This window comes from Salarias fasciatus, chromosome 12 (assembly GCF_902148845.1).
Source record: "Salarias fasciatus chromosome 12, fSalaFa1.1, whole genome shotgun sequence".
Classification (NCBI taxonomy): Eukaryota; Metazoa; Chordata; class Actinopteri; order Blenniiformes; family Blenniidae; genus Salarias; species Salarias fasciatus.
In genome coordinates, this window is record NC_043756.1 from 5968753 (window position 1) to 5986934 (window position 18182).

At 42.5% G+C, this 18182-nt stretch overlaps 3 protein-coding genes across 3 annotated transcripts; 1 reads left to right on the top strand and 2 right to left on the bottom strand.

The window, feature by feature from the left end:
• Window positions 1–1360: 1360 nt before the first annotated feature.
• On the bottom strand, window positions 1361–2282 carry LOC115398384 (progonadoliberin-1-like). The gene is made up of 4 exons (XM_030105111.1): window positions 1988–2282; window positions 1705–1852; window positions 1532–1618; window positions 1361–1448 (listed from the first exon to the last, which is right to left on the bottom strand). The coding sequence occupies exons 1-4, from the start codon at window positions 2047–2049 to the stop codon at window positions 1401–1403; spliced, it is 345 nt and encodes a 114-aa protein (XP_029960971.1). The 5' UTR covers window positions 2050–2282; the 3' UTR covers window positions 1361–1400.
• A 454-nt stretch (window positions 2283–2736) lies between these two features.
• On the bottom strand, window positions 2737–9003 carry kctd9a (potassium channel tetramerization domain containing 9a). The gene is made up of 12 exons (XM_030105109.1): window positions 8842–9003; window positions 8397–8518; window positions 8266–8309; window positions 8094–8190; window positions 7015–7073; window positions 6797–6925; window positions 6626–6693; window positions 6442–6537; window positions 6081–6230; window positions 5686–5791; window positions 5461–5594; window positions 2737–3951 (listed from the first exon to the last, which is right to left on the bottom strand). The coding sequence occupies exons 1-12, from the start codon at window positions 8887–8889 to the stop codon at window positions 3835–3837; spliced, it is 1170 nt and encodes a 389-aa protein (XP_029960969.1). The 5' UTR covers window positions 8890–9003; the 3' UTR covers window positions 2737–3834.
• A 487-nt stretch (window positions 9004–9490) lies between these two features.
• Window positions 9491–12060, top strand: ankrd39 (ankyrin repeat domain 39). Its single transcript, XM_030105090.1, has 4 exons — window positions 9491–9856; window positions 9939–10042; window positions 11385–11588; window positions 11670–12060. The coding sequence occupies exons 1-4, from the start codon at window positions 9766–9768 to the stop codon at window positions 11814–11816; spliced, it is 546 nt and encodes a 181-aa protein (XP_029960950.1). The 5' UTR covers window positions 9491–9765; the 3' UTR covers window positions 11817–12060.
• Window positions 12061–18182: the final 6122 nt, after the last annotated feature.

Below are 18182 nucleotides of genomic sequence, written 5' to 3' on the forward strand. Positions count from 1 at the left end.
AGGGAGCTCATTATTACAGTCTACAACCTTCACTCGCTCACACACTCTGTTTCGACCCACTCATTTACATTGGTTCTTTTTTTTTTTTTTTTTACAGGCAGAAGATAAATGAAAGTGTGTTATCTCAGAATCCACCGTCATATGTAGTGAAGCCATGTTACTTCAATCAAAACAGGCATTTCAGAAACCCTGAGATGTGACTGCTGTAAGACACAGTTGTACAAAAATCTGTCATCCCGTAAGATTTAGCTGAAATACAGCTGGTGTATTCAGTGTCTCTCTGGACCTGGATCACCTCAGGAGGAGCTGTGAATACAAATCAATATTATGCTTTGCCCAGATGCCATTTGTTGAATTTGAGAAAATGCGACCAGTTATTCCTAAAATATTCTTAAATCAATAAATATGACTATATGACATTTGGGGATTAAACAATCAAATATCTTATCTCATTGTAGAACAGGTCAGTTTAATCTCAGTAGGGCCAGGCTGCTAAAATAATACCAGGAAAACATTGTATATATGAATACAGATATCAACTTCAGCAATTTAGTTGCAGTACCAAAAAATTAATAGCTTATAATTCTTTTTTATTTTTCATTTTTTTAAATAAAATCTATCACAAGTTAGAATTCCTTAAAAAAATGAGTATATTTTCCTTGATCTTGCATGTTTTCACTCCCCATCACGGCAGACTGCCGCTTTCTTTAATGCTGATGCTTTTCCTGCTGTTTCTCTGCTCTCTCAGATGTGAGCATTGTTACCATCTGCTGTCCAGGACTTTGTCCGACTGTTCTTTTTATGACCTTCAAACTTACTCAAACACCGTGACCTGCAATTTGGATACAAAGGTTACTATAATTGGTAACTTGTAGTTTATGTCTTTTTATTTCTACACCACCACAGTCCTTTGTAAAAAAAACAAAACAAAACAAAACATAAAAAGGTCTTCATTTTCGGGCTGATCGTCACCCTGTACTGTTGGATCATCTCCATGTCGTCCTGCCCTTCATCTAGGAATCTTCTCTGAGATGCTTTTCTACTGTTTTCACATAAAACTAAAATATATATTTGTGTAAATGCTTATATTTTCCTAGCGCCACAACATAAATGTCGCAATAACGGCGTGGAAGCAGATGTGTTCCTCTGCCAGACCAACTTCTAATCGCGCCTTCCATCATACAGCAAACACAGAGGTAATGTGTATCGTTTCCACCTCATTGGCAGTAATATTCGCTGCACTTTGCTGCAGTCCACGTTATCAAAGAGCTGTGTTGTAAAAGACATTTGCTGGAGTAAAAGACCCTGCAGTTTTTTTTTATTCATCAAGCCACATCACGCAATAATCGCAACAGTTGTCACATGCTGAAGGAAGGGTTTATTGTAGAATTAAAGATTCATCACTTTTTGTATGATCTGTGTCCATTTTCACTGTCGGTCACACTCCCCTGAAACAAACAAGAGATGAAATATTTGACAATAAACCCACATTTGATCAGAGTTAAAAGTGCATCAGTAAATCGAAACCTACAAGGAGTCCTTTCATCCTGTAGATCTTGACGAGAGGCGACTCTTCTGCACAACCCAGAACACTGCATGGTGGGAAACCCTCGACTATCTGTCAAAAGAACAACAGGTTGAAGAGAAGACGCCCTGCCGATACTTTTTTTTAAGTTCAGAGGTGACGTTAAGACGAACGCTCACATTCCCTAAAGTGTCTGCGAGGCTGTCCAGCTCCCTCTTCCCTCCGGGGTTCAGTCCATACGACCAGTGTTGACAGCTGGTCTGTGGCAATCCAACCCCCAGCAGCAGCAGCAGCAGCAGCCACGACGCCAAGGTCCTCGCCGCCATCCTGGGGGGGAAAAAAAACACTCAGGCTGCTCGTATTCACAAGCGTGTAATCCATCTTTAAGTTCCACCTCCATTGTGGTTCCGGTGTTAATCCTGAGAATGTCAGAATTACATTTTTCAAGCGGTGACTTCTTACCTTTGGTAAATAAGGCGCCAAACTTGTGTGATCGGTGGAGCCGTCTCCCTGCTCCACACCATTTCCAAAGGCTTATATAAGCCCGTTCTCCTCCGTCTCCTCCACCGCTTCACCACAGGAGGTCAGAAAGTGGGATTAAGCAACACTTCGCGACTCTGGCCACCCACAGCGCCGTTTAAAAGATTAAACTGGATGTGATTGTTTTTTTGTTTTTTTTTTTCCCTCACAAGTAATAAGCCACATGTTCCTTCACAAACAGTTTTTCTGCAGCACTTCAAATGCAAATTCATTCAGACCCGAGAAACGAAAAAGAAGAGATGAAACAGACTTTCTTCTTCATAGCAGTTTATTCATAACAGTCTTTTATGGAAACATGTTTCCATGGTCGAGTGCAATATTCATAGGCGGGGAAAACCACACCGCTCCCCATCTCAAACGCAAAAGTCCACCTCTGCTCCCTATTGCATTCAGCGAGACGTAATAAAATAAATAACCGGAGCTCCTCCATTGATTTTTCCACACTCAAGGTGAAATACACAACATGATTGCCTTCATCGTTCGCTCTCGCAGGCCGGGTACCGAGTTATTTAACTGAGTGAGAAGTATTGCATCGGAGCAGCTCGGAGCTTCGGTCCGAGGAACGGCGGCCGCTCGGAGACGAGCCGGGTTCACACATGCAGACAGACACCGTCGAAAAGAGCAACAACAGAAAGAGTGAAGGGAGATCCTCCACCAAACAGCTGATGACACCTGCCTACACCAACAAGGACTACACTCAGGAGGTTTCTCTTTTTTTTTTTTTTTTTTTTCTTTTGGAAGCACTGGATTTGATATACAGAGGAGTACAAGCACCAAATACTTTTTTGGTGAGAGAGTATATACCATGTCACAAGTTAACATACACTTTGTGCAAATAGGTTCAAAGCATTGATTATGTGAAATACATAACGACATGAGACGCATTTCCAGGCGAACCCACGTAAAACAGCATCAAATAAACCGAACGGCTTTCCAGCTGGATCATCCCGTCGTGACGGGAACGCGGGAAAGACGGAAACATCACGACAAACAAGCCATGCCACATTCCAATGCATGCATGTGTGGATCGCTCACACACCAGATTAATAAAAGAGGTAGATTCACAGAGCACAAAACATGGGAAAGCTTTTTTCTTTTTTCTTTTTTTTTTTGGAGGGGTGGACAAACGGTAGAATAAGAACGGAGAAACCTCACAGCTCTGAACCGTGTATTGCATACCGGAGCTGTGTTTCAAACTCGCCGCGGCGGAGTTTTTCCAAAATGGTGCACTAGCAGCACTTCCAGCCTTTCAGACCGTGCTGCTATATGGCTTTGGCTTGCATTGCTTTTCTTTATAATATGGTACAATCCAGCAAATTTAAGTAACAAACGAAAAGAGGAATACATAATGACACAGTTGTTGGTAGGTAAACTCGTCTAATTCTGCTACAGCAGCATTCAGTGACGCTCGCTGCTCTGAGCTCCACCGCTTACAGCTAATCTGATTCTCACTCCTGTAACATGTCAAGTAAATATAAATTATGCAAAATATCGAATGCGTATAGTCACCGGATTGCATCCGGATACGGTTACATACACACGAGGAACGCGGCGTAGTTTTGGTGCTATAGTGGACGCAGCCGAGCGTGAGAGAAAACAGCCGACCTACGAACAGACAGACGGACGAACCCTGGATAAACTCTAGTGCAAGATATTTAAAGCTAACAAAACATTGGTGGAATGCCAGGGATGTGCGGACGAGCATCTGCCCTGCAGACAGATGGGAGGAAGAGGGGAAACGGGCGATCCGGGGTCCGAGCGGGAGGAGCTTATCTGACGCTCTGCGACATGTGCAGAGGGGTCAGCATCTCCTCAAAGATGGCGCCTTTCACGTTGGACCCTCGCAGGTTGGCTTCCTGCAGATCACAGCCAGACAGGTCACAGTTCTGGAAGAAAGACGGAGGGAAGAGCGGAACAGTGAAAGACGGAAGAAAAACAGACGGTTTGACACGTTGATTAATTTCATCGGTTATTTTAATTACTGGTGAACGAGTCTGTCTGGAGCCTTTCAGCTGTTTGCTGCAGCTTTCCAGAGCTCAACTTGACTCATTTATATCATTTATTTTGTCTGACAGGAACACACGTTTCATTAACCCTCAGAAAAGAGCAAATAAGCACATTTTAAAAGCAGGAAACAATTATTTCAGTAACAATACGTGGCTTGTTTTCAGGCTCAGCCTCATTATGTTCAGCAAATAACTTTTAGCAAACCTCAACAGATGTGGTGAAAACGATGTCTTAATTAAAAAAACAACCTATTAAAATCACACACAGTGTGAAAAAGTTTATCTTGACTTTAAAAAATGAGGCATGTTAATCATTAAGCTCAACAAAATTAAATTGAAATTTTTAATTGGGGGGTTTTCGTTGTGAAATGAAGTCTGAAGCGGTACGTGCAAATAATGGTAAATATATTTGAGTTAGTTTTTAAATAATTAGTCATTTAGAAAACCATCAAAAAACAGAAAACACATTGAAATTGTTGGTTATAATGAAATGGAGACATTAAAATGATTTTAAAAATAATCTTTAGTGGTGCAGAAGGAACAATTCTATGACTTTTGGTTAGAAATGGGATGAGATTAAAATTTTATGCGACAATTATATCAGAACAAAATAACTGCGCTTAGCAATATTAAAGGTATAATGGATGTTTTAGCCAATGAATGGCGTGATGCGAGTCTCAACTATTGGTCCTCCGACATGTCAATCACGCTGGAGAAATGCTCGCGTAACGCCGTCAAGCGCGCTCGTAGGAGCAGCAGAGCAGGTAGGATGGTCTGGCGCATGCGCGTTTTTCAAAAAGCGAGTAACAGACGTTTGGCTTCGACCTTTTCGAGAAAATCGTCCACTATACCTTTAACATGATAATCAGTGAAATATACTTTCACCTCTTAAACTGTCACCAAAACACACTGAAATCACTTTACAGGACACTTTGAGGGAAAAAAATTATGTTTTACTGCACTTTTCCTTCAAAAAGATCCAGCTGGCATTGTGGTGGAAAAAATTAACCACTTTTTTGGATAAAATAGAGATAATAATAAAAACAAAAAGCTTTCTGAACTCACACATGAGGACACTGGCAATTATCTTGACAATCGAAATTTTCCGCAATCGATTAATTCTCGTGATTTCATCACGATGGACGATATGATTTATCTTTCCCTCTCCTACTTTTAAATATCAGTCCTTATTGAGAATCGGCGGTGCTCTGTGTGGTTAGAGCCCTGACAGCTGCTGCTGTACGGTAACATTCAGCGACGATAAACCGATCAGTTCAATGAGACGTGCAGCAAAACACGGAACGTGTTAACAGCTGACTCATATGTTAGGTGCCGAGAGTGAGGTGAACCGGAAAGCCGACTCTTGAGATAATCCCGTCTTCAGCGTACCTCCAGATCCGTCCCTGCTAAAGTGGCTCCCCGCAGGTTACAGTTCTTCAGCTTGGCGTTTTTCAGAGTGGCCACTCGCAGGTTGATGCCAGTCATCTGGCTTCCCTCCATGTCGACTCCTTTCAGATTGGCGCCTGAGGGGAAAAAACACAAGTCGTTTGAAAACAGACGACGGCGGCGGCGCCGCCTCGTCGTCTGTGATGAGGAGCGGTTGTGGCAGATCACCTTCCAGGTTGGCCTTCAGTCCTGACGGATCCTCAAAGTTGCAGCCTTTGAGAGACGCGCCCTCAGCGTTGGAGCACAGCATCTTCACCCCTTGTAAGTTCGCACCCTTCAAAGGACAAACACCAGTTCATATCTACATCAGTACGTTATTCATAGTAGGATAAACCCTAAAAAAATCCAATTATTATAACAAAAAGAAATGGCATACAAAGGGAAAAATGGGTCCAATACTGACTAAAAAGAAGAAACTAGACATCCATCAAGAAGGGAAGAAGGGAACCTTCCCTTTTCCTGCAGGGAGGTTATTTTAGGAGCGCTGGAGACAAGTCCTCTTGTACAGCATGTGTAACATTAAACATTCAGCGGCTACAAGAACCAAGAGGTTACACACTTACATCCAGGTTGGCTCCGGAAAGATCGGCCCGCTCCAGGTTGGAGCAGCACAGGTTGGCGTGCGTCAGGTTGCAGCGGCTCAGGTTGGCCATCTTGAAATTGATATAGCGCAGATCCAGGCGGGACAGATCAGCGCCGCTGAAATTAAGACCCTGAAGACAACGGGGTCAGATATTAGCCATGATTTTTAATTCAGGATCACAGAAAACACAGAAAGACGAGTAATAACACACATTCACAACACTCGGCTCGAGTCCCTAGAGCACCTGACAACAGGTGCAGTCGTCATTCGACTGATTCTGTATCGTAACCTTGCTTTGACCATCACTTCCCCTGAGTTTTGGAAGATGTTTCTGTGTGTACCTGGCAGCGGAGCTCTGACTTGGTGGGCGTCGCCAGAAGAAAACGCACAAACTCCTTGCGGGAAATGGGAGAGTGATCCTCCGGCGGCTGCGAGTTCTGTTGTTAAGTATGAGTGGATCAAACAATCAGAGTGGTTTTAACGGCACGATCAAATCATCTGAAGCTCGTCTTCCATGTTCGATACCTTGATTGATGCTTCCAGTTGTTCAGCCAGCTGTTCAATCCCAAAGAATCGTGCCTCCTCAAGGACGCCTGGAAGACATTTAAGGACGAGGGCGGCGGCTCTTAATGGGGTCTTTTCTCTCCTGATCCTCTGCTGATTGACTCGGCTGGACTCCGTCTCTCAGCCTCTTACCTCGTACGTTGATGCCCTCATTGATGATGAGCTGGCCGTGTCTCAAGTAGTTGAGGATCGGCTCAAAGTATTCAGGACTGCGATCGATGAGGTAAGCCCCGTGCTCGTCCTGCTTGTTTCCCCATACGTCTGAGGCAAACATATCGACAAGCCCGCATCAAAAAGAAGCCTCACACGGAAGAACAAATAAATTATTATTGATTGACTTGTCCTGGTACCTTTCTCTCGAAACATATGAGCGAGCATGCTCTCCGGCTCTTTGCTCACCAAAGTGCTCCTGAACGCATCGAGCGAATAGGAAACAGAGAAGAGAGCATTCATCGGTGGTGAACAGTGGTATCATCTATGTTAAATAAGGCGAATTTCTAAGATTTTATAGCTCTATAGAAGACATACCATCGATCTTACTCTTTATGCTGAATGGATTTTATGATTTCAGTGGTCAGACTCACTTCATAAGATCTGTATAAAGTACAATATTCATCTCTTTATTCTTAAGTCTGGTGAAAATCAGACTGGGTCGTTCTGTTTGCATATTATGACACTGTTGCACTGACAAGTTGGACAATATCTTGATTTGATACATTTTTAATAATTCTAATACTTGTAGGGATGCTTTCATGAATTATCCAATGTGGCAAGCCATTAACTAAAAGCAGACCACACCGATCACTTCAGAGGAGACCTTGCATGAAAACTTTGCAACAAACTGACATATTTTCATGAGTCTTTTTGTTGCATTTATAAATGAATACTGATCCTTACCTGCATAAAAATTACATTTGGATTTTGTCCTGATGTAAAGAAGCCGTACTAAACCTATGTCCAATAATTTCTTTCTTCAGTCAAAGGCATGATTGTGAGGTTTCTTTTGTATTGACTGACTGTATGAAGATCAGTTTGGCTGATACAGGACACCTGAAAGCAAATGCGTCACACAACAAGGTCGCACTGTTTCACCTCTCTGTTCATTTTTAAGAGCACTTAGTCACGATTCCACATCAGTGTCTACATCCGAGGCTTACTCTCTCATAATCAGTAATCTTTGAAAAGAAAAACAGAAATAAAAAAGGTACAAATATTCACAATATGCATTCAGACACTTGTCAGACATAACAAACCAATTTCAGGGACCTTTATTTGTTGCCAGAATAAATGAAGGAATCTGAATAGGCGCTTGTTTATCCTCATTAGGCGAGGGAGTGTCTTCTTGAAGGAGTCTAACTGGATTTATCCTAACAGTTTCACGAAGTGTTTACACAACTCACAGTGGACGCAGTGTTAAGACCATAGATACCTGGTGGTGGTGAAGAGACGGCCACCAATATTGAGGGTCAGCCAGTCGGTGTGGGCTCCCTGCAGATCTGATGTAACCTTGGCTTCATCCTGAGGGTCTGTGACAAGGAAAGAAAGCCCTGAAACAGTGTTCAAAACCTTAAACTGAAAGAGAAACTCTGACAATAACTCACCAATGAAAGGATCTCCCTCTGACACATACAGCACATCATCATCTCTGTTACAAACACAGATCAAACGCAATGAATGAAACGTCTCCATTTAAATGCGACTGACACTTCTGGCTGTATCCAAACGAGCTCACCTTATGAGGGCGATGTCATCTATGAGTCCGCCTTTCCCATTGTAGAAACTGGAGGCTTTGATTCCTAACTTATTGCTTGCTACAGAGAGTAAGTCGGATAAGGTCCCGTACACTGCTACAACCTGGGAGGAAAACACGCTGGGATTATTGAGGATTTAAGCCCGCAATGAAATAGGTTTCATACAGGATTAATGCGCTGCATTTGGGGGCATAAACAGGGATGGAGATGCCAATTTATCCTCAGGGCGGAACGTGAATCCACATCCTAAACTCGGCTTGACGTGATGTGATATTATGCTTCGTTCTGAAGGGTGTGTCGTGTCAGATTTTGTGGTATTGTGATGCATCTGGAGGCTGTGCAGTGTGTTGGTCATGCTGAGTGGAAAAAGCCAGTCATTCTGCGGCCCGACCTCCCCACACTGATCACCCCGGACTCATCACCTACCTTGCCATTTTTAGACGTCCCGTTAACAAATAATGTGACTCTTCTCATTCTTTACGCGCTTTGGTCAACAGCTCGGTTGTGATTTGAACAATAAAGCAGTTTTACCAGCTAACCACCCGCCCGCAGAAACAAATGAAGCTGGTTAGCTAAAGCTGCATCAGACAACAACACGAGACAAAAGGTGCCTTCAAACCTACCCGAAAAAAGTGGGATTTTTTACTATTCAGTTACCTTCTCTTTTTAACATCGTTCTGTTTGTCCTAACGAGGTTTGTTTGTAGCCTTCTAGTTTTCTTGCATCATTCAATTTGGATCCATTTCCTATCTCTTTATCGCATTTGTAATGGTTTTTCCCTTCTTTAAGCTTTTTTTTAATTGTCTTTTTGTGATAGTTTTGTCTAATCTTCTCTCTCTGTTGAGGATTCCCCAATTGATTTGACTTATTGATTATGTTCCGTTTGCATGATTTGTGCAACCTCTTTGTCCAAACAATAAAGTACATAATTTATACTTTAAAAAGAGTTAATTGTCAAAAAGAATCTACACACGAAACAACAAAAGTCCCAAAGTACGTGAAGGCATCTTTTCTCCCTCTGCTCTTTCATTGGTCGGAAAGCTTTTACGTCAGCACGTTCCATGCGTCAGGCAGACTGACGTTTTTTCCATAGTGAATGAAGTATGTCATTTTCCTCATAGAAACATGCTTTGTTTACGTTTTTATCGCAATTTAACATAAATAATAGTTCAACATAACTTCTTTTCCTCAGCCTATTTGTCGAAACCCGTCCTGATGATGGTGGTAAAGCACCACGATGCTGTCGTTGACGACACATTGAAGAAGAAGCTGCCTGACATGTGATGGTCTCTCCAAAACTTGAAAGTATAGTTTATATTTGATTTGTGATCGATCTGCCAGTGAAACATCATGTCAGACAAACATCACTGTGCGTGCTGCTCTCATCCTGCCTCCTCTCCCAGCGTTCACCAGACCCTGGATGAGATGGACTTTGAGCGAGGTTTGCAGACATGATTAAAATATAATATCATCCAATGTAAATCTGCTGAATGTTTCATTGAAGATTGGATCTTTCTGTGCAGGTATCTGGTCTGCTGCAATGGATGGAGACTTGGAGAGGGTCACGTCTTTAGTTCAGAAGGGGACAGACCCAAACCTGAGAGACTCAGCAGGATACACAGCTCTGGTGGGTCCTGGTGGAAGTTTCACTCTTTTACTGTAATGTACAAAAGAGGGAAGCAGTGTAATGCTTCCCCTGTGTTTGTGCACCTGCAGCTTTCAGGTATGTGCACTTCACAGTTCTATGCTTCCCTTCTAATGTTTTACATCACATTTTCAAAGCAGCTTCTTGTTTCAATGTTCAGTCTGATCAGCTTTTCTTTTCAGAGTTGAAAGTCTGTATTCAAGTACTCACCTTTAGGTAAAAATACTGTCTATACTTAAAAATATCCATTCAAACCATATTTCTCAGGCTCCCTGAAGTTGCATAAATATTGTGTCTTCTGTAAACAAATGTAGGAATAAAGCAGGAAATTCCCCAGTTGAGAGAATGAATAAACTTATATGCTACAGAAAGAATATTTAAGATCATTAAAAGTGTGAGCTTTTTCAGTTTGTATGATTTTGGAAGTCACAAAGTTGATTTCTCGTTGTGGATTGCATTTGAATATTGCTCAGATTCAAGCATGTTATTGGAAATCTGCTGCAGTAGGAATGTAGCTGTTTAGTCCATCTGTTTAGTAATTACTGTTGCATGTTTTTGTGTAATTGTCTTTACTGTGATACCTGAATGCAAGTTTATCAGCTTTGCTGTGTGTTGCGATTATGTTGAGATCTTCATCTCAGTGTGACTTCCCAGTAGAATAAAAGTTAAAACTGAGCTCACTAACTGTTAAAAATAGTTTTGTGTGAAGCACTTATTTTCAAACAGTAAAATACATAAATACTACAGACAATTTTAAGGCATTGTTTATCAGAGAACTGACATCGAAAGATCATCACAATCAGACATAAGGATGATTCACTTTAATAATTTAACAAGCATGTGCTTGGACTGTGGGAGCAAGCCAAAGCAAAAGTCACATTTACAGAGAGAGAACATGCCAACTCCACACAGTTATTCTCTGAGAAAACCACCACAACACCATATGCCTTAATCCCCAAAACACACACTGAATTACACCTAAACCACTGCCACAGTAACAGAGAAAACATGTTTTGTATTCATCAGAGTGTTTCATGCTGATATAGATCAGGAGACAAACATTTTAATTATCCAGAGCAAAAGATGACCCTGGAAGTAAAATCTCTCATGGGAACTACGATAAATGTAGCGACTGACAGTGAATTATTTATCAGTTATGCAGATGAAGAACAAAGCCAGATTGTCCAACTATGGCACGACTTAAAGTTAAAGTATGTGGCATGTTGTTCCTCAGCAGTCCATTAAGAAAAATTAGAGAATTAATAGGAAACAGCTTTTAAGTGAGTCTGACTTCATAACATATTTTCTGTGTGTCTTCTTTTAGCACTACGGGAGTCGCGGTGGTCATCTGGCTGTGTGCACGTTCCTGCTGGAGAGCGGGGCCTGTGCATCTCCTCAGACGCCCGGCGGGGCCACGCCGCTCCACCGAGCAGCTTACTGCGGTCACCTGGACGTGGTGCGGCTGCTCCTGCATCACAGAGCCGACCCCACGCTCTGCGATGACGACGGTTCGTCCGCTTTGCATAAGGTAATCAGCTGTCACACACATACACACTCTGCTGGTTTGAACCCGGGTCTGCATTTATTGATTCATTGATCTCCTGAACAGGCTGCAGAGCGAGGCCATGAGAGTGTGTGCCGACTGCTCCTGGAGTTCTGCCCAGCTCTCTGCAGCCAGGTGAACAAGAGGCTGCAGCTCCCGCAGCAGCTGGCACAGCGGGCGGACCTGCAGCGGCTTCTAAAGCCACCGCCGTGATGAGGACACACACACACCTGAGGACCCGCCGACAGCACTGAAGGCATTTAAGATGATACTTGCTGAAGACTTTTCAAGTCTGAATTTGACTGAGATTCATGAGATGAATTTAAAAGTGCCTCCGAGATGAAACATCTTTAATATTAATATACATTTGGGAATTTTCTTCCAATACCACTGTCTTGTTTTTGTAATAGATGCATTTCTTTTAGTTCCACCGAATAAAAACATCAAATCTTTCAAATACACGCCTTAGGAATCAGACTTACACTTATGTCTTTGAAGGTAAACAATAAAATAATAATAACTGAGGCATTAAGTGAAACTGTTTCAGCTCGACAGACACGTCGAGTAACGTTAATAGATTATTTTTGGCATTAGAGTAATGTATTGGTAAGAAGGTACAATAACCCTGATTATAGGATGACTCCTGCTTGTACAAAGATCCTTCTTTAAAAACCGTTTTACAGATTGTCCTTTTCATCAAGATTTACATGTGATTCAGATTCTGATGATATTTTCTGTGGAAAAAAGAGACAGTTAAAAACAGTGGAATCAAACAGCTGCTGTTGGTACACAAGCGGCTGCATGCAGCCAGTCGTGAGAGATGCACTCACTGACACGTTCACTCAGCATTTCAATTTTTGCTGAACTTGTCAGATGTTTCCTGGTTATTTTTACAGTTTTATTTACAGTCTCCAGTCGATCCGCTGCCTCGCTGGGTTAGCTTCAACTGTCGTGGCTGTCATGCCCGGGTTCTGCCTGCTGCTCCCATGCCGCCTGGATGCTGAAAAGCCCCTGAACAGCTTGTTATCCTCTCATCTCCAAAGTCACGCAGTTTGACCTACTCGTGTCTGTGGATCCCATCCTCTGGTCTCAGAGGGTGTTCCTTCTGTTTTTATGTAGAACTAGGTAAAACACAGAGGGCTGAATATAAGATGGCCCCAGTTTCTCAGACCTATTTCCAGGAGAAAAGTCTATCCTGTATTCCAGTTCATTTGTTAGAAAATGTGGGAAATGATGAGGAAATGAATAATAAATCACAACCACAGCACTTTGAACAAATGCCAGTTTGATGTGGCAATATTTATTACTGCTGGGATCTAAATGCTCCCTCTGTTGGAGTATTTGTTTATATTTATTACATTATATGTAGAGTCCTCGTAGGAGAGCTGCACAGTCATGTAGTGGTTAACAGTCTTGACTTGTATCAAGATGGCCTTGGTTTTAGTAAAGGTTGGGATTTGGAGAATCTATGTGTGTGTTTCCTGCAGGTCTTCTGATGACTGAATGTCTGAGACTGTCTGCCTCCCTGCCCTCAGCTGGATGAAGAGTCAAATACGAGCAGATGGGTGTGTTTTCAGGGAGGAGAACTGTTTGACAGCAGGGGGAGCTGCTGTCCGTAAAGAAACCTGCATTTTTCTGAGCACGCCATGTGAACTGGATGGCAGCAGAGAGGCTGACCTCATTCGATCCTCCCAGTCTGCTGCTGGAAAACCAAACAGAGGAACTGTTGGGAAGAAAGAAAGACAGAAAAGCTTCAGTGTGGCTGTTACAGACACACTGAGCCTGAAAGTGAGACAGCTGACAGAGGGGACACCAGTTTATACCCCCGCAAGATCACTGCTTCACATCCAGTAAACTCTTCCCTAATGAGACAAACACAATCCTTCTTTATATTTTGTAAACTTTTTTTAAAGCTTAATATGCTGAGATATTTCATATTTTTTAATTAGATGTTTTTAGGAAAGAAGATTTGGTTTGTGGTCTGGTGCTGCTAGCAGTGTTTTTCATCGGTTCTGCTTCAGTATATATCTGTATTTTACTCAGTATAAGGGACCGACTGCTCATTTGCACAGCCAGCAGATGTCGATGCTTGATGGTGTTTGTATTTTTTTAATTAATTCAAACCACACAAGTGTCCAACAGCCTGGAAACTCTTAACTCCTCACATTTTATAGCTCTCTCAAGCTAAACTGTTGTCCCAAGCTTTTGTTTTTTTCTGAATGTTACAAGGAAGTAGCAGTTATTAGCTTTTGTCGTGCCACTTTCACCCGAAAACCTTCTCTGTTGTTAAGTTAACAAAAGCCATCGTGCATCTCTGAGTGTTCTTGAAGAAAAAACAAAGATTTGAGTGAAGCATGGAGACTTTTCTTCTGACCCACATGGAAATACTTTCAACTGTTTGTCTCTTGTACTCATTCAAAGCCTGGTCCATAAGTCACACGTGCGCGTTCAATACAGATGTGCCCAGATTTATCTCCTGAGTTCCCCTGCAGTCGACACACCAAAAAAATGCGAACCCCAGTCAGAAAGGCTGTGGACGGCGTCTGAGGAACTTTCATTGGGTCCGCTGGTGGGTGGTGTTTCCAAACTACCTTCAAACCACATCCATGCCGTGACTGGAGGGGTGCCAGGCCACATCTGGACCTCATTGCAGCTGACGCCACACAGCACAGGGAGATGGGGTGTTGGTGGGGTAGGCTGGGGTGGAATGGAGGGGGTGGGGAGGGGGGCATTTCAGTGCAGAATTGAGCCAAGGGAGCTGTTTATACTCAGTGACAAGTTCCTACTTCCACACAAATTGAGAAGCGGTGACTGAAATCGTGCCTTTTGACTGCCACATGCCGGCGATCGCGCGGGGTTTTGTGCCACAGTCTTGGAAGTGGAAACAAAAAGCACATTATGCCTTTTGAATTGAACCTGTGGTTTTGACGAGGTTGAGGACTGCGAGGCCCGCCCACAGCCCCCTCCGATTGTTCCTGTTCCAGGTTCCAAGTAATGTAATCGAAGTTGATGTCTCAGATTTGCGAGCAGTGAGTGAGGTAATGAAAACCCTCTGTGTCACTCGGTAAAACCGGAGGAATGTCGAAGGGCCTCATTCTTTTTTCGATACATTTTCATGAGCTGGTTTGAATTTTCAGGGCTGCTTTACCCCTCCTTATGTGGAAACAATCAACAACTGGCCTCCGCTCGGTGAAAACGAGCAGATCTGTCAGAAAATCCTTTATTTTTTTAGCCTTTTTTTGAAAGCTAATATGTCACTTAAGTAAGTTTCTGTTGGTACAAACGTTAGAACACAAAAGAAAGGACAGGATGGGCTTTTAATGGCTGTTTGTGAGCCTCCACGTAACGTGAAGACTTGGGAAGGACTCCACAAGATGAGGAATTTGGACTACAGCTCTGTTTAGCGAGATTTATTTGGAAAGCAATGAAACTTCCTGGCCCTGGAACCCACTTCCACCATAATGAGCCCAAGTTAAACCAGGACTGGATGTTATTTTCCTCAGAAATAGAAGGTGGTCTGTGTGCCATGCTTGTGTGGAAGGATTTGAAGTCAGAGCTCAGGACTTTATTTTTAAGTACTCTTTAGTCTGTGGGTGAATGATGAGAACAGCTTGTCCTCTGTGTGCATATCCAATGTTTGACTGTGTATTCAAACTGTAATAAGTGTGTCTAAATTCAAAACAAGCATGAAGGCACACAAAAATGTTTTTCATAATGTTTCAGGTGTTTTTTTTCTTCATCTTTTCTTTTACACTGGAACACAAAGGGGTCTTGGTGTGTTCTGTGCCCACTTGCAGAAAGCTGAAGCTACTCTTTGGCCTCGCAGCTGCTCCAGCAGAGCCCAACCTGACGGAGCTATCCAGAAATAATCAAGTAAATGGCTGGCAGATGGGCACACATTAGGAGTACAGACTGTGGCATGGAGGAGCAGGAGCGCTCCACCTCATCTATCCGGCGTCTGGGGGAAGAAAGGCGAGTGGGTGCCGGGTGAGGGTGACGTGTGTAATCAAATATATGGGAGCTGCTCCTCAGAGATGCTGCATAATCCAATTTCGGCTCCCTCCCACTTCAAAGGAACATGTCGACTTGTGGTTGATGTGATGCTGCAGATCTTATCCTCCCACTTTCCAGGTCAGCAGGTGAAAGGATCCACGAGTCCACAGGTTCACTGCTGCACTGTGGCTATGGGAGGCGTCGCTATTATCAGGTGATCCGGCCAAACAGAGACATGTGACACACCTTGCTAGGCCATATTGCATCTGCACACGTGTCTTCATGCAGATCTCATTTTGACCATTTACCAGGCAATTGATTTTGTTTCATCCAAACAAGAATAATATGAATAAACAATAAAAGGAATATAAATAAAACATACTCTATAGGCAAAGCCTATTATTATTACTGACATTTATTGCTAATGATGACAGTAATGACAGTAATCCACACTGTACATGATAGAGACTCAGGATTAAAGTACTTTTACCTGAAGTCCCAGGAGATTTTACAGCAATAAATGATAAAATGTGTGTGTATTGTAAACTATTTTGAGTGGTATCCTATAAAAAAGTTATTTGCTATGGTATCCTTCAGTCTGCACACCCTGCTGTCGCTGCTGATTATGAAAAGGCCTCATCGTGAGTCTGTGTGCAGTGAAAACGGTGGGGCTTTTGTGTTATTAAGGGTGTTTTTGTGTGCAACAGTACAATTTCCCAGATGTTGTTCTGCAGATGGATGGTTAAGTTTCCTTTTATTGATTATGGAGATGTAATCTTCTCAAAAGCATGACCAAAGAAACTACCCATAAGCTGTTCCATATGAGTCAGAGGACGATTAATGAATCTTTTGGGATCATATATCTGCGTCCCATCAGAGCTGACTGTTTGCTGCTATTCATACTGTAATGGATCATCTGCTGAATCTCCTCCGGAGCTCTGCATGTCTGCTCGATCTACACTGTGTTCCGTGCGCTTGATGTTTATGCTCCAAGGTTTGCTTATCACCACCTCAAAGGAATTTCAATGTCTGATTTTTGTTTTCCTTCTGCTGGCGGTGTTATGCGGGCGATTTGTGAATTGATCATGTTTATACGGTGTGTTTGTTTGTGCCAGTTTAAGGCAATGTGTTTGTGAGTCTTTTTTCTTTAACAGCATAGTAAAGATTTAGGGCTCTTATAAACAACCACAGGCGTGGCGGTGTCTTTCTGCCAGTCCTGCTTTAATAAAACTGTTGCAGTATTTCATGTCTGAATACAGTGATGTGGGTTTTAAACCACCGGTGCCTTATTTCTCCATCCTGTATAAATACGTCTTACCACATAACTGTAAAATACATTTATTCTTAAAGCATTTCTAAACACATTAAAATCACCAAAGATAATGGAGACATTACAAAAAAAAATTAGCCACGTAAATGGCTTCATATTAGTAAGCAGAACAATAAAATGAGTACCTTGAGAAAACCGCTGAATAAATTAGACATTGTTAAAGCAAATGAAGATTTCTGGATGATAAACAGAGAACACAATATGATGACTGAAATAATCAAAACATCCTTGATATAAAGTAGTCCTTCGATTTAGGTACAAACTGAGTTCTCTCTTCGGGGAATTTAGGGTCAGCAGTGAAATTAACGTGCATGTTGCAGGAAACCAACACACACACAGGGAGAACATGCAAACTCCAGAACTACACATCCTTAACTCCTTCCAGCGATGACATTTAAGGGTGTTCAACAAAATCAATATCATCAAGAGTCTCCACATGTACGACAACAAAAACATTCAGCTGCTCACCCCACAGGACATTATACATCCTCACAAAGGTTTAAATAGTACTGTAAATGTTCTGTCACAAGACAATTGCGCTCACAATCACTCCCACGGGCAATTCAGAGCAATTTAGAGGGGCCAGTAAACCTCAAGTGCATGTTTTTGGATTGTGGGAGGAAACCGGAGTGCTGGAGAAAACACACACGCCTGCACACACACACGAACACAAGAAGCACTCCACATAGAAGGGGGCCGCATCCGGGTTCAGAACAGGGCCATTCTGGCCGTGAGGCGACGGTGTTAACCACTACACCACTGTTCAGGCCAGTGTGTCAGAAATAATAAATGTTATATAATAGACTAATATTCTGTGGTAAAAATACTTTTATATTTTACTTCAGTTTTGACGGTTACACTGAAGCTTTGTAGTATTTTGGAGGCGATTTTTGCCATATTTACCGTAATAAAAATTCCCAATAGTCTTTCCTGCTGGTATCCAAAATATTTGTCAGAGTGTCACTGCACACTCAAAGTCCGACAAACCCCTTTTTTTATATGCATTCGATCAGATCCAGTCCCATTTACACTCAGACGTGAAGGAGAACAGATGCAAATGGCTGCATTTAGTCTTAATAATGAGCCCCAGCACAGGCGGTAGAACATGGAGCTGACACCTCATTCATTAAGAACGCCACACTGTCAAACTGCAGCACAGCCACAATGGCGGTGACAATACTCCTATTCAGTGTGAATGACCGGGGAACGCAACACCGAGCTGCACGTGTAATTGAACAAGATGGTTACGCTGATGA